Here is a 14,901-nt window from a genome sequence, read left to right on the forward strand (position 1 = left end):
CTGGAGCATGGCTTTGGTGCGGCTTCTGGACTTTTAGAACGCATGCATGATTTAAACAGTATACCTCCAAAATGACCTGAAGCAGCTTTATTTTGGCCTGTCTGTATGGGCCCAAAGTTAATTAAAAGAAGAAGCTTCCAAAAGCCTTCTTCTGGCGGCATGGAAGAAGGAGCGAGGTGTCATTCTGAGACCCAATGCATCTTGTATATTCATAGAATCGTAGAGTTGGAAGAGACCACAAGGGCATCCAGTCCAACCCCATTCTGCCATGCAGGAATTCGCAATCAAAGCATCCATGACAGATGGCCATCCAGCTTCTGTTTAAAGACCTCCAGGGAAGGAGACTCCACTACACTCGGAGGGAGTGAGTTCCACTGTCGAACAGCCCTTACTGTACATATATTGTGTATATCAGTGATGGCGAACCTATGGCACGTGTGCAGGGGTGGCACTCAGAGCCCTCTCTATGGGCACTTGTGCCGTCGCCCCAGCACAGAGTTTGCCAGAGTTTGTTACTAGAAAGCCAGAGAGACATGGCACTTTGCAATAAATAAGTAGGTTTTGGGTTGCAGTTTGGGCACTTGGCCTCTAAAAGGTTCACCATCACTGGTGTACATGTACATGTATATTGTGCTGAACTATGACTTAGCATGACCTGCAAATGTAACCAAATAAATCACTGTGTGCATGTACCTGGACTCTCCAGCTAACTTCACTAATTTAGCACTGGGGCATCTTCTGCTATAGAAATGTGTCTAATCCCTTCTACATGATTCATTCATTCATTCATTCATTCATTCTTTATTTATTTATTAATTATATGAATCACTCTTCTGCCATGGGCACTCAAAGCAATTTGCAACAAATGCCACTGATAACGTTCCCTAGCAACAAGCTCAGGCTCCATGGATAACCTGCATGTTTCATTAGGTTTAAAAAATCCTTGACATTGTTCATCCTGTTTGTGTGCTGCCTATTTATATTTCACTGGAAGCCCTTTCTTTTTTCACGTGGTAGGATGGGATAAACCATTCTGCTCTATTCATAACACAATTCCATTCATGCTATCACATAACTGTTTAAACCACTGTAAGTACTCTTTCTGTGGCAAGAGAACAATTTTAAGAAGTCCTCAATCAAATTAGAGCATATAATCTCATCCCAGCCTATATTTTCAAAAGATAAAAGGGCAAGAGGGAGAGAAACTGATCAAAATTTACAGAAAATGGACAGTACTCAAAATCCAAAGGCAGTTTAAAACAGGGGAAAAATTCTCTACAAATAAATTCCTAATGATCAAATTATCCATGCAATGATATAATTTTAAAATTGTTGTTTTTCAGGCATTCAAATTGTTTCCAATTTATGGTGACTTTAAGGCAAACCTATCACCAGGCTTTCTTGGTTAGATTTGTTCAGAGCAGGTTTGCCTTTGCCTTCCTCTGAGGCTGAGAGAGTGTGACTTTCCCAAAGCCACCTAATAGGTTTCCAAGAGACAATGGGAATTTCAACCCTGGTCTCAAGAGTCATAGTACCATGTCAAATCAGTACAATGGGGGCAACAAACAGAAAGAATTCATTGATAGAACAAAATCACAAATTAAAGGGGAGGGGGAGAGAAAGTCATTTAATAATAATAATAATAATAATAATAATAATAGGTTTTATTTATATACCACCCAATCACTGGGAATCCGAGCGGTTTACAATAGAAGTTTACAATTTATTATCATTATTAGTGTATCAAGTGGGATACTCAAATTACAGTCAGAGTGAAATAGTTTACAAAGCAGTTCACTAACTATTGAGAGTTTGGGTTATGTAGCCAGACCCTACCCAGAAAAAAAGCATCTGCATTTGACTGGAATGTGATCCAAACCCTGAATGGTTCCCATATACAAGATAAATGAAAAGTTTGTTTCACAACATTTTTGAAAAATGGGATTCTTTGCATTTGGCCCTTGCTGAGTACATCTGCACATACCCATGGCTCCCAATTTTAATCACTCATCCAGTGGTTTGAGTGCCTGAACTAGAACAGCAGGAAACCAGAGTTCAAATCCCCACTCAGCCATAGAAAATCAGTGGGTGACTTTATTCAAACCTCCTTTGAATAAACCTTACCAAGAAAACCCTATGATAGGTAAGTTGGCGTAGACTTCAAGGCATATAACTCACACAAAAAGCTGTTCAGAAGGTTGCTTAGGAGATTTCCAATTACATGCTTACATGACTACATTTCTGCATAGTTTAATAAGGTCTTCATGTAGGGACCTGGGATCACTGGGTTCAAAATGATGAAGCATCATAACCTTTAGAATTACCTTCTGCCTTAGCTGCAATCAGCAATCATTTTCCAGAAATCCTGTCTGTCTGACATTTTGACCAAAAATAAAAGTCTGAATCAACCTATCATCATGCCTCCCAACAATACTAACCTCAGTTTGAACGTACTAAGTGAGACACTGCAATAGTGATATTTTTACCTGCTGAAAACTTGTACTGAATTTAGAGATTAGACAACCTGGTGAGGAAAATCCAGAAAAATTAGAGGGGAGAACTTTTCCCATTCCTCTTCTCCAAGGATTTTTCCCCAGAAAAATTGGGAAAAACAGATTATGGAATATTTCCTTTTAGAATGATTATTAAATTTTTAAGACAAGGCATTCACATATTTATTGCCCTAAAATCATTTTAAATATCCATGTAAGACTCTATACATAATCAGAACATTACAATTCCTTGGTTTGGTTTCCTTTTCTCGGGGTTTTTTTTTAAATAGGAATAAGTGTGGTCTGCCTGAGTGACCCTATGGAAATAAAATCATGTAATTTGTTTTAATAATAATAATAATAATAATAATAATAATAATACTTATTTATTTATACCCCGCTTTTCAGCCAAGGCTATCAGAGCAGCTTATTAAGTGTGCTTTTGGCCTGATCCTTACATTGGCAAAACCAAAGTGGTTCTTTACATTACAAACATTTCGTTCAGGACTTTTGTAGCTCAATTTCTTATAAAATAAAATAAATAAAATCAATTTGTAATCATATTCTGAACAAATTATATTTTTCATATATTAAGAGAATAATTTTATACCAGACCATGTAATATATCAGTATTTTATGTTCCTAACAGTAAAAAATGGATTTTCCATCTGTGAAGGGTGCTAATAAGAATTTTTTAAAAATTTTGCTAAAAATTTCATTATTTTTTCTGGGGAAAAAACAGAAAAGTATGTTTTCTTCCAATGGCTACTTAATTTCCAAACATTTTGCCTCTTTTACTGAACTTCCTTTAAATTTGTATGGATTAATAAATCTACAGAAACCAAGCCAATCTCCTTCTTTCAAAGACTCATCCAGGTCATTCTCCCATGCCTAGGATGGGCTGTTGCACCAAAATGGCATTTGCAGAATGATTAGAAAATGGTCCTATTTCCTACCTATCTATCTTATATCCCATTTTTCTCCAAGGGGTGAAACAGATGGGCAAAATAAAGCAGTTTCCAGCTGCTTTGAAGGTGGGGTGCTTAGATGAAACATGCCTCGAAAGCAGCTAGAAAATGGACCGAAGCCACACTCCAGGACTAAAACCCCCAAGCAAACAGAAGCTGGGATAGTCTGACTCAAGGCGAAAAATGCACATGTTCATGTCTGCATACAGACGCCCCAATGCAAGTGCAGGGCTGCAGCAAAGCAAAGAAATGGAAGTGCGACAACTCCAATGGATGTAATTACAAAGTATACAAACCAGACAGTCCAACAGGGAGCATGTGGTGTAGGGGCATGTGGAGGAGGAGGCTCTGTGATTGTGCTTTGCCAATGTATCACTTGTACACTGATGCACCGATGTACCAGTGGATCATCATACGTGCAACTGTGTGGATGATCAAAGGGGCAGTTATCTAATGGATGTGAGAGGTACTTGGAGGTCACAGGTGGTGTGTCTGTATGATGGTGTGCATGTATGGTGGGGAGGCAACAAAAAAAATTACCCAGCGGTGCAGCTTGATGCAGAGCAGTGCAGTCAGGCCATACGTATTTGGCCCATCTTGGGAACGGGATTTTGATCTGCATTTCAGAAAAGCAGGATTGAGCCAATTTTTCCTGCCCATCTGTTCTCGTCCCAAGTTCAGGATTCAAGAGCTTCAATTGGAAGAAGCGTTTATAGAGTATTCAAAAGAGGAAGTCTTGCTAAGAAAATGAAGATTCTGATATAAAGACAAGTAAATCACTTTACCTTTTGTTAAAATATCTATATCCCACTTACCCAATAAATCAAACCATACTGAAGTACCAAACAGCAAGAGATTAGTTTATCCCATTTTTAGCATGTGAATATCAAACACAAATCTTTACTTTTGTTCACAGACCATAAGAGCAAGCAGATGGTACAGTGCTGGTACATAACAATGTTATGGCAGCAAGCATTGACAACATTGTCCACAATTCACTCACTCAGATCTATTACCTTCGAAGGCTGTCCTTCTTCTCATCTCGTGTCAAGCAGCAGTCAAGGTGCTTGTTTATATGTATTTCTTGAACAATAACCCCACAAACAGGACATTCCACTGAAATATTTAAAAATATCCACATCAACTGACAACTCCTACAAGAATACTTGTTAAAGTAAACCCAATATTTTTATATTTTAAAAAAAACAAACAAGGATTGACAGTTATGCAAGATGCAGACTTTTAAGGGACTTCTTCCCAAATATCATAAATTTGATTTCCTTATTTATTTCCAGAGCAATAAATTTCCACTAACATATGGGTAGTTATTTAAGTACACATCCCATCATCCAACATCTTTATTTAAATTATATTTCTAAGCAAATTTGGTCCATTCGGGATTCAAATTTCCCCCTGTATGTAACTGCATTCTTCTTCTAAGGAGAAAAGTGTTCCAGCAACATCAGTTTGAAGGAAAGGAAACTGTATCCTGTTGATTCACAAACAGAAAAGGCCAAAACTGAAATTATACATCATATGGCCAAATTTGCACACTACGGCTCCTCAATTCACTTCGAGAAAGCAATATCAGAAGAAACAATTTGGAGTGGAGAAGTAGACATGGGAGATCTACATACCTCTCCTCCCACACACAGTTATTTCTTTGTTTTATTTCATTATTTGTTTTTTTACCCAATTTTCTCTCAGAACTGGAAGAGCTCATTACAAAATTGAAACAGGTACAGATAAAGGCAGAAGACAGGTTGTACAAAGCGCCCACGCCATATGCAGGCTTGCCGTACACAGATTTGAGCTTATGCATACAGCAAGCCCGAGAAGACAAAATGGCACAGGAATGCGCCACCATAGAAACCAAAGGGATTTGAGCGTATGCGGATTTTTTTTTTATATGCAGTGGGGTCTGGAACAGATCCCCTGTGTATAAGTAATCACATATTCACTGTGATTAGGGGTGAAGGGCCCTCACAAAAGTGGAACAACCAAAAAAGACCATTTTTTAAACCTGAGAGAACACCTCTCTAGGAATCTCTAGGTCCTAGAGTGAAATCCTGTGGTCAAAATCTGTCAGATATTGATCACAGAATTGTGGTACAGGATCTACAAATGCCTAGAGAAGTGTTCACTCTAGAAATCTCTATGTCCACTTCCATAATGTCTGCAGAAATGTGAACACAGAGTTGTGGTGAAGGACCTAGGGATTCCTAGAGAGAATATATGTCCATATATACTTGACTATAAATTGACCTCATGTATCAGCCAAGTGCAGGATTTGGGGTGAAAATTATGGATTTTGATGTGACCTGTGGATGAGTCAAGGATAAAACTTCTGGGCATGTAACAAAGGATCTAAAAGATGAAGCAAAGAATAACTATGCCAAAGAACTTACAAAGTTCCAGCAGGCATAACTGTTTGTGGCACCTAAAAACTGGATGGATGAGAGAGCAGAAGAGAGTCAGGACGGATTATACTCTTGTCTTTGACTAGGGAATGGTTCCCTTTTTAAAATAAGAGTTAAAGTAGAGTCCCTACATTGACCAGTTAATAAGTCAACTCAGATTTTGGGGGTCATTTTTCAATTAAAATTTCTAGACTAATACATGAGTATATACAGTAATCAAATCTGTGGATAATCAAATTCACAAAGGTCAAAGTCACAAATATGAAGGGCTGGCTGTAATGTAACACAACCATTAAACAAATTATGTCAGACCACTAGTCAATTATCAGTTTAAAAATACATCAATTTAAAAAGTACACTACGGCGGGATACATACCGCCATTTAGTACGTCTTCTATACGTACTAGGGTTAGGAAGGGGCGGTGCTTCCGCACCCCCCTAACCCTAGTACGTATAGAATACGTACAAGATGGCGGCGCCCCTTCCACATGGGCGCCGCCATCTTGACGTACTGGACGCACAGCGTCCAGACGTGTCGCGCCGCTTGTGACGTAGCGAGCGCGCCCCTGGCGCCTCGCTACGTCGCAAACGCGACGAAAAAAGAAGCTCCATTTTGGAGCTTCTTTTTCGGTCCGCGCGGGAGTCGGGCCGTGTGAAGGCTCCGGCTCCCCCGCGGACCTACTGGCGGCGGCGGCAGAGCGGCGCAAAGTGGCGGTATGTACCCCGCCTACCAATCTGTTAAAAGCCCCTTTCTCAGCAGGCACTCAAAGTCTAAAAAAACAGCTGAATGAAAGGGTGTTTGCTGATAAAAGCATAAGAGGGAGGGGGCAAGCCTAACTGTGCTTGGAAAGAATGTCTACAACTTGGGAGCAGCTGCTATAATGCTCTTTTTGCATACCTTTGAGAGGTAAGAAATCCCACTGTCCTTCAACCTCTGCTACTGCCTCACACATATACCAATACACCTTTTAGGTTTGCAAGGAAAAAGAAGGATAAAATTGTAGTGTAGTCAATCACAAGTATAATTCTTGGGGATTCCAGAAAGCCTGGAAAACCTTGTTCTGGGCACGCCACCCCCCGCATAAGGGAAATTCCACAGATGCCTGAGCCCCATTTAAAAGGGCGGCCACGCCCTTTTATGGTGAGTGGCTTTCAACGTAAGCTGAAAGCCTTGTAAAGTGCACCCGCATATGATGTAGGCGCACTGTAGAAGCGTGATTTTTAGCATTCCCTCCCTTCCAAAACACAAGAACACCAGTCTATGTCCCCTTTGGAATCATTTTAACATATTTTCTGTAGGTTTGGTCGCTTCTTAAGATTTCTTTGGGCAGAAAGGTGGCCGACAATGTACAAATAAAAAACCAATACTGTATAAGTCTAGAATTTTATTTAAAAAAATTGAACCTAAGAAACTGAATCAACTTACCCACAGATCAATTCAAGTAGTGTCATTTTAACCCTTTATAAAAAAGGGAACCATCTTTTTCTCTGAGTAGAGTGGTGAAAGGCAAGAAAAGAGCTTAGTCCATCGTGGGACAATCTAAAAGAAGAACTAGCCCCCTCTACTCTCTTCTGTGGCACTGCTTCTTTACATTTTTGAATAGCCGGTTGGGAAAATGCCAGAGGTGACAACTCTTTGCTCGTTCCTTTCAAAGGAACACTGAGAAGAATCAGGTTTTGAAGGATGTGAATAAGGCATTTATGTATGTTTGTCAGCTTTTCTGGATTAAAATCAAGCAAAGTTATCACATTCAAGTTAAAGGCTATAACCACTATTAATAATCTTTGCTTTGCCTTTTCGTCCTTTTTGACATGTGTGCATTTTCTTGGCCTCATGTGTGCTAGTCACCTCCACAATACATCACACAGCCACAATTTATCATAGTTCTCTCCTCATCCATCCAGTCTTTAGGATGAGCACAAACAATTCTTTGACACTGTCTTCTTTTGCTTCATCCTTTACACCCTTTGTTATATGCTTCTAAGTTTTACCCCCAACTTATTCATGGGTCATATCAAAATCCATAATTTTGGCCCCAAAACCTGCCCCTGACATATACATGTGGTTGACTTATAATTGAGTATATACGGTTCTCCCCTTAAAAGCAAACGGTAATGGTTCACCCAGGAAATGAATGCATTTCTGCTTTGAGTCCCAGGTTTAAAGGTCTAGCGTGTACCTCAGATCCATGAAGTGGAAAGAAAAATAAAAGGCAAATATAAAAGCAAAAGAAGAAAGATATATTTTGGAATATAATGCCGCATGTCTCTTCTGATACTGCAAATGGTGGCGGGTGTGTGTGTTTACCTTTCATGGTCATGGAATGATTAAAGAAGGCTGAAACTATCATTATCAATTCAGCATATCCTGAAATCTCAAGCCCCGGTGAAATTTATATAGCTATCACTGCAAAAGAGATCAAGAATATCATATTCATCTAAGCAACAATATTTAGTTTCAGAATTGGCTAGTTCCAATGTCGTAATCCAAATCAAACATAAATAAACCAGATTGATGAAGTAAGATATAAGCAACCCTATAAAGGCTATTATTACATTTTTCCATTCATTTTTCAATTCACAACATGGGAGTCTGGAATAATGCCCTCTCCTTCTCCCTTCATGTTGGAATAGCTATTAAAGGATCCTTTAAAATATGCAAGAACAACAATCATGTATGATGAATGTCGAAGTCCTATTTGTTTAAAAACTTCAACTGAAAATGAGACAGCCCAAAACAAAACAAAAAGCAGGACTAGAACACAAAAAAAGAGTTAGAAATGAGCTCCAGAGGGAAATCACAATAGAGGGTGGATCAAGGCACAGAACAACTCAAAAAAGATGGGAAGTCAAGCAGTAGACAAGTTCAATGATGCAAACACTGTCCACATATTATAGGAACATGGAATGTGAGAGGAATGAGCCGGAGGATGCTAGAAATAGTATAAAATAGAAAATGGAATGCATAAACAGCAATACTAGGGGTGAGTGAGCTAAAATGGACAAGAATGGGTCACTTTGACTCAGATACTGTATTTTCTGGAGCATAAGACTATTTTCTAAACCAGGAAAATCTTCTCAAAAGTCAGGGGTCGTCTTATACGGCAAGTGTTGTCTTATAGGGCAGGTGCTAAAACCTCCAAGCCAGACTGGAGAATCTGCGGTTGCCGCATATGGTGGGGGGAGCTCAAAATGGCCGCGGCTGCATTCCCACCATATGTGGCGACTCACCAGGATTCATGGAAAGAAGTGACTTAACGCGGTCCTGATGACAAGGTGAGGGACACCTGACCGGGAAGGTGTAGGTGAAGGGCGAAGCAAGCTGCAGGTGTCCGAGACGCCCGGGGCATGGAAGAAAGAGCTGTGTTTGCACTACTGCTCTGATAGTCTTGGAGACAGGGAGAGCTGGGCAAGCAGGGACAGCTGACCAATCCAAACAGGCTTTGTATAAAACAAAAATTGCATGTCATAAACATTGCAATTAAAATTACCATATTGAAATCAAATCTCATGTTTTTTAAATTTTTATTTGGTGTGCACTGGAAGAGAGGTAGTCTTATATGGTGAATATATCCCAAACTCTATATTCCACCTCAACATTAGGAGGAACTTCCTGACAGTAAGGGCTGTTCGACGGTGAAACACACTTCCTAGGAGTGTAGTGGAGTCTCCTTCCTTGGAGATCTTTAAGCAGAGGCTGGATGGTTTGATTGAGATTTCCTGCATGGCAGGGGTTAGACTGGATGGCCCTTGTGGTCTCTTCCAACTCTACAATTCTATGATTCTATGATTCATACAACTTAAGAGGAGACTATACACATGGACATCACCAGGTACTCAATACAAAAACGAGATAGACTATATAATTGGAAGCAGAATATGTAGAAGCTCTATTATTGCAGCAAAAACTAGACCAGGTGCTGACTGTGGTACACATCATGAATTATTTATATCAAAAATTAGAGTAAAGCTAAGGAACAGAAAAACAGTCAACCATACATTCTAATGAAAACTATTTTAATAAACTTTTAGTTAAACTAAAAGATTAAACTCTTTAATAATTTGATGGCAGCCTCAATTTATCACCTAATTTGGTATTTTTCATTAAACTCAGATGCAAACAATTCACTCACTGGCTAGCACTCTCTAATTAGTCCCAAATAGAGTAGACATATTCAATCAGTTACTGAATGTTGAATCAACGCAGAGGTAAATCTCACTGATTCAATGGGTCTAATCTAGTTAAGACTAACAAAAGGATTTATATCAATAACTCTGACTGAAGTTATTTTCCATAGAAGGCAGCCCAACAGCAATATTGTATTCTCTATTCAAAACACAGAAAATATGAAAACCTTGCATCTTCTGTTTTGCTTTCTTTCATATTATTTGTAGCTTGTGTGACTGGTTTTTTTCAATTTGTTGTTGTTAACTGCCTTTGCATCAATCTTGTCCCATGGCAACCTTGTGGATGAGACATTACCAGGCCCGCCTGTCCTCTACTGCTCTGCCTGGGCTCCTGCAAACTCATATTTGTTCCCTCTTTAATAAAGTCCATCCATCTCTCATGTGGCCTTCCTCTCTACTTCCCTCCACCTTTCCTAACATTATTGTCTTTTTCAATTATTCATACCTTCTCATGATGTGTCAAAAGTATGACAGTCTAAGTCTTGTCATTTTGGCTTCTAGGAATATTTCTGGCTTGATCTGCTCTAGGACCCATTTGTTTGTCCTTTTGGCTCTCCATGGAATCTTCAGCATTCTTTTCCAGTACCACATTTCAAAGGAGTTGATTTTCCTCCTGTCTTCTTTCTTGACTGTCCAGCTGTCAATCCATACATAATAATACAGGCTTCTATGATTCTGACTTTTATTCTGAGCTGTATAACCTTGCATTTTAGGATATTTTCTAGTTCTTTCCTAGCCACTCTACCCATTCTTAATCATCTTCTGATTTCCTGGCTGTAGTCCCCATTTGAATCAATGTTTGATACCAGATACGAGAACTCTTTTACTATTTCTATTTTCTCATTGTCTAGTTTGAATGTGTGTAAGTTCTCGGTGGTCATTATTTTTGTTTCCTTCGTATTCAACAGTAAGCCTGCCTTTGCACTTTCTTCTTTGATCTTCCACATTAGTTGTTCCAGGTCTGTAAGGTTTTCTGCTAGTATTATGGTGTCATCAGCATATCTTAGATTGTTGATATTTCTTCCTCCTATTTTCACTCCTCCCTCTTCCATGTCCAAGCTGGCCTTCCTTACAATATGTTCTGCATATAAGTTGAACAGGTAGGATAATAAGATGCAGTCTTATCTGACTCCTTTGCCAATTGGGAACCATTCTGTTTCTCCATGTTCTATCCTGACAATAGCCTCTTGTCCTGAGTACCGATTCCTCATTAGGACTATCAGATGTGTTGGTACTCCTGTGTCTTTAAGGGTGTTCCACAGCCTTTCATGATCTATGCAGTCAAAGGCTTTGCTATAGTCTATAAAGCACATGCTGATTTTCTTTTGGAGCTACCTGCTACGTTCCATTAGCCATCGTATATTTGCAATGTGATCCTTGGTGCCTCTTCCTTGTCTGAACCCTAACTGGACCCCTAGGATTTCTCTCACTATGTATGGTTGGACCCTATGTTGCAGAATTTTGAGTATGATTTTGCTCGTATGGGAGATTAGTGCTATGGTTCTAGATGCTGCAGTCTCTCGTCTCTTTTTTTGTGGATGAGAATGTGCAGTGGACCCTTGTTATCCGCTAGGGTTTAGTTCCAGGAACCCTCGTGAATAACAAAATCTGTGTATGCTCAAATCCCACAATGATGTCCCTCATATAACATGGAAAAATTAAGGTTTGATACTTGAAATTTATACTTTTTTTGAATATTTTCAAGCCGTGGATGCTTGAATCCGTGTATAAAAAATCCGTGTAGAAGGAGGGCCAACTGTATACTGATCTTTTTCAGTCTGTTGGTCATTGTTTTGTTTTCCATACCTCTTGACATATGATGGTTAGCACTAGGAGTTGACTCTTTCAATGTGGACTGCAACTGTTCTACTGGAATATCATCTGTTCCTGGTGTCTTGTTTTTTGCTATTTCCTTTATTGCAGCTTCCACCTCATTTTTTAGAATTTGGGGTTCATCTTCATATGGGTCTTCATTCCATACGTACTTCATGTTTATAACTTTTCTGTGTATTGCATCCATCGTCTTTTTATTCTTTCCTTGTCTCGAATTATGTTATTTTTATTGTCATAGAGCACCCTGGTTCTCGATTTGAACTTTCCCTTGATTACTTGAATTTTGTGGAATAGGTCTCTCATTCTTCCCTTTTTGTTGTTGTCTTCTATTTCTCTACATTTGTATTTGTAGTAATTTTCCTTATCTTTGCACACTAGCCATTGTACTGTTTCATGGTTCTTAGTTTATTCCTATCTCCTTTTTGTTTTGTTTCTCTTCTTTCCTTTATTGCTTGTAGCGTTTTATCTCTCATCCATAGTTTCTTCACTTTCCTTTTGTCTGTTGGAAGTGTCTTTGTCTATTCATATGTCCCTGGCTTCAGACTAAAGCTCTTCCAGTTCACGATCCATTATTCTTAGTACTGCAAATCTATTTCTTATACTGTCAATGAATTCTGTGGAAATGTTGTTTAAATTGTATTTTGGCATGATGATTAGTTCTGTCCTCTTCTTGAGTTTTACTTTTATTTTTGAAATGAGTAGTTTGTGATCTGTGCCACAACCAGGATCTGGTCTAGTCTTGGCCATCAGTATGGAGCTTCACCATCCTTTACTTCCAATTATGTAATCTATTTGGTTTTTGTGTTGGCCATCTGGTGATGTCCATGTGTATAGCCTTTTCTCTGGTTGTATGAAAAATGTGTTTGCAATGAATAGGTTGTTTGCTTCACAAAAATCTATCAGACACTCACCTGCTTCATTCCTTTTGCATATTCCAAATCTGTCAACTGTTTTTGATTCTTCTTTACTTCCAATCTCCTTTGTGTTCCAATCGCCAATAAGCAGTTTGACATCCTGTGTTAGTGTATTGTCAATACACTCCTTTGTAAAATCTATCAATTTCTTCTTGTTCTGCCTCAGTGGCTGGTGCATATACTTGAATTATGGTGATATTCACAGGTTTCCTGTGGAGCATTATTGAGATGATTCAATCTGGTTTTGCACTGTATCCTCTGACTACTTTTGCAACATCTTTTCTTAGTATGAAAGCCACCCCATTTCTTCTTGTCTTCTCATTCCCTGAGTAGAGCATTGTGTGGTTGTCTGATTCAAAGTGGCCCATTTCTGCCCATTTTAACTTACTAATCCCCAGGACTGCTATGTGCATGCATTGCATTTCCATTTTCACTATATCTAGCTTCCCTTGGCTCATGCTTCTCACATTCCATGTCCCTATTTTATGTGTGGTGCTGTTTCTGATGGGGTTTGTCTTTCTGTGAATGTTTAATGCCTGCTTCGTCATTTTTGGCTGCCCTTAGCTGCTCTTGCAAGTGTGTTTTCCTTTAGTTTCTATCTCTCTCTCTCTTAATGCACTTGTCCTGTCTGTGCAAGGTCTCCTCATAGGGTTTTCTAGATGGGGGGTTACACAAGAAGGACCACCTTCACCTCCCTAGCAGTGCTAACAAGTGTTAGCTATGATGTCACTGCTGTTCATAGAATCATACAGTTGGAAGAGACCACAAGGGCCATCCAGTCCAACCCCTGCCATGCAGGAAATCTCAATCAAAGCATCCCCAACGGATGGCCATCCAGCCTCTGCTTAAAGACCTCCAAAGAAGGAGACTCCACTACAGTGCTACCTCGGGTTACGAATTTAATTCGTTCCGCGGCGCCGTTCGTAACCCGATACATTTCGCAACCCGAAAAGGCGCTGGAAAGCCGCTAGCCGCGCTTCACATTTGAATTTCGCGCCGAAATGAATTTCGTAACCCGAAAAATCTTTCGTAACCCGGAACAGTTTTTTCCAATGTAACTTTTTCGTACCCCGGAAATTTCGTAACGCGGTCAATTCATATCCCGGGGTACCACTGTACACTCCTAGGAAGTGTGTTCCACTGTCGAACAGCCCTTACTGTCAGGAAGTTCCTCCTAATGTTGAGGTGGAATCTCTTTTCTTGTAGCTTGCATGCATTGTTCCGGGTCCTAGTCTCTGGAGCAGCAGAAATCAAGCTTGCTCCTACCTCAATATGACATCCCTTCAAATATTTAAACAGGGCTATCATATCACCTCTTAACCTTCTTTTCTGCAGGCTAAACATCCCCAGCTCCCTGAGTCGTTCCTCATAGGACATTGTTTCCAGACCCTTCACCATTTTAGTTGCCCTCCTTTGGACATGTTCCAGTTTCTCAATGTCCTTTCTGAATTGTGGTGCCCAGAACTGGACACAGTATTCCAGGTGGGGCCTGACCAAAGCAAAATACAGTGGCACTATTACTTCTCTTGATCTAGACACTATATTTTTATTGATGCAACCTAAAATTGCATTAGCTTTTTTAGCTGCCGCATCACACTGTTGACTCATGTTCAACTTGTCGTTTACTTGGACTCCTAGAACCCTTTCACATGGAGTCTCGTTCAGCCAGGTGTCCCCCATCCTATATCTGTGCATTTTATTTTTCTGCCCTAAGTGTAGTACTTTACATTTCTCCGTGTTGAATTTCATTTTGTTAGCTTTGGCTCAACTTTCAAGTCTATTCAGGTCATTTTGAATTTTGATCCTGTCCTCTGGAGTATTAGCTATTCCTCTTAATTTGGTGTCATCTGCAAATTTGATGAGTATGCCCCCAATTCTGTCATCCAAGTCACTGATGAAGATGTTGAATAACACTGGGCCCAGGACAGAGCCCTGTGGGACCTCACTGGTCACTTCTCTCCAGGATGAAAAGGAGCCATTGTTGAGCACCCTTTGGGTTCGGCCAGTCAACCATTTACAAATCCATGTAACAGTTCCCTTGTCTAGCCGACATTCTACAAGCTTCTTTGCAAGAATGTCATGGGGA

At 39.7% G+C, this 14,901-nt stretch overlaps 1 protein-coding gene across 5 annotated transcripts in view; it reads right to left on the reverse strand.

Annotated features, from left to right (window-relative positions):
* RAD18 (RAD18 E3 ubiquitin protein ligase) overlaps positions 1–14,901 on the reverse strand; it is a 185,405-nt gene that overhangs the window by 126,799 nt on the left and 43,705 nt on the right. For all 5 annotated transcript variants that reach the window (XM_089520335.1, XM_089520324.1, XM_089520343.1 and 2 more), the window contains exon 6: positions 4,477–4,576. In XM_089520335.1, the coding sequence (XP_089376461.1) occupies positions 4,477–4,576 (100 nt within the window). The remainder of the gene's footprint in view (positions 1–4,476; positions 4,577–14,901) is intronic.

The sequence above is a fragment of the Sceloporus occidentalis genome, unplaced genomic scaffold (assembly GCF_023333645.1).
Source record: "Sceloporus occidentalis isolate IW3139 unplaced genomic scaffold, rSceOcc1.0.p SCAF_1, whole genome shotgun sequence".
NCBI lineage: Eukaryota > Metazoa > Chordata > Lepidosauria > Squamata > Phrynosomatidae > Sceloporus > Sceloporus occidentalis.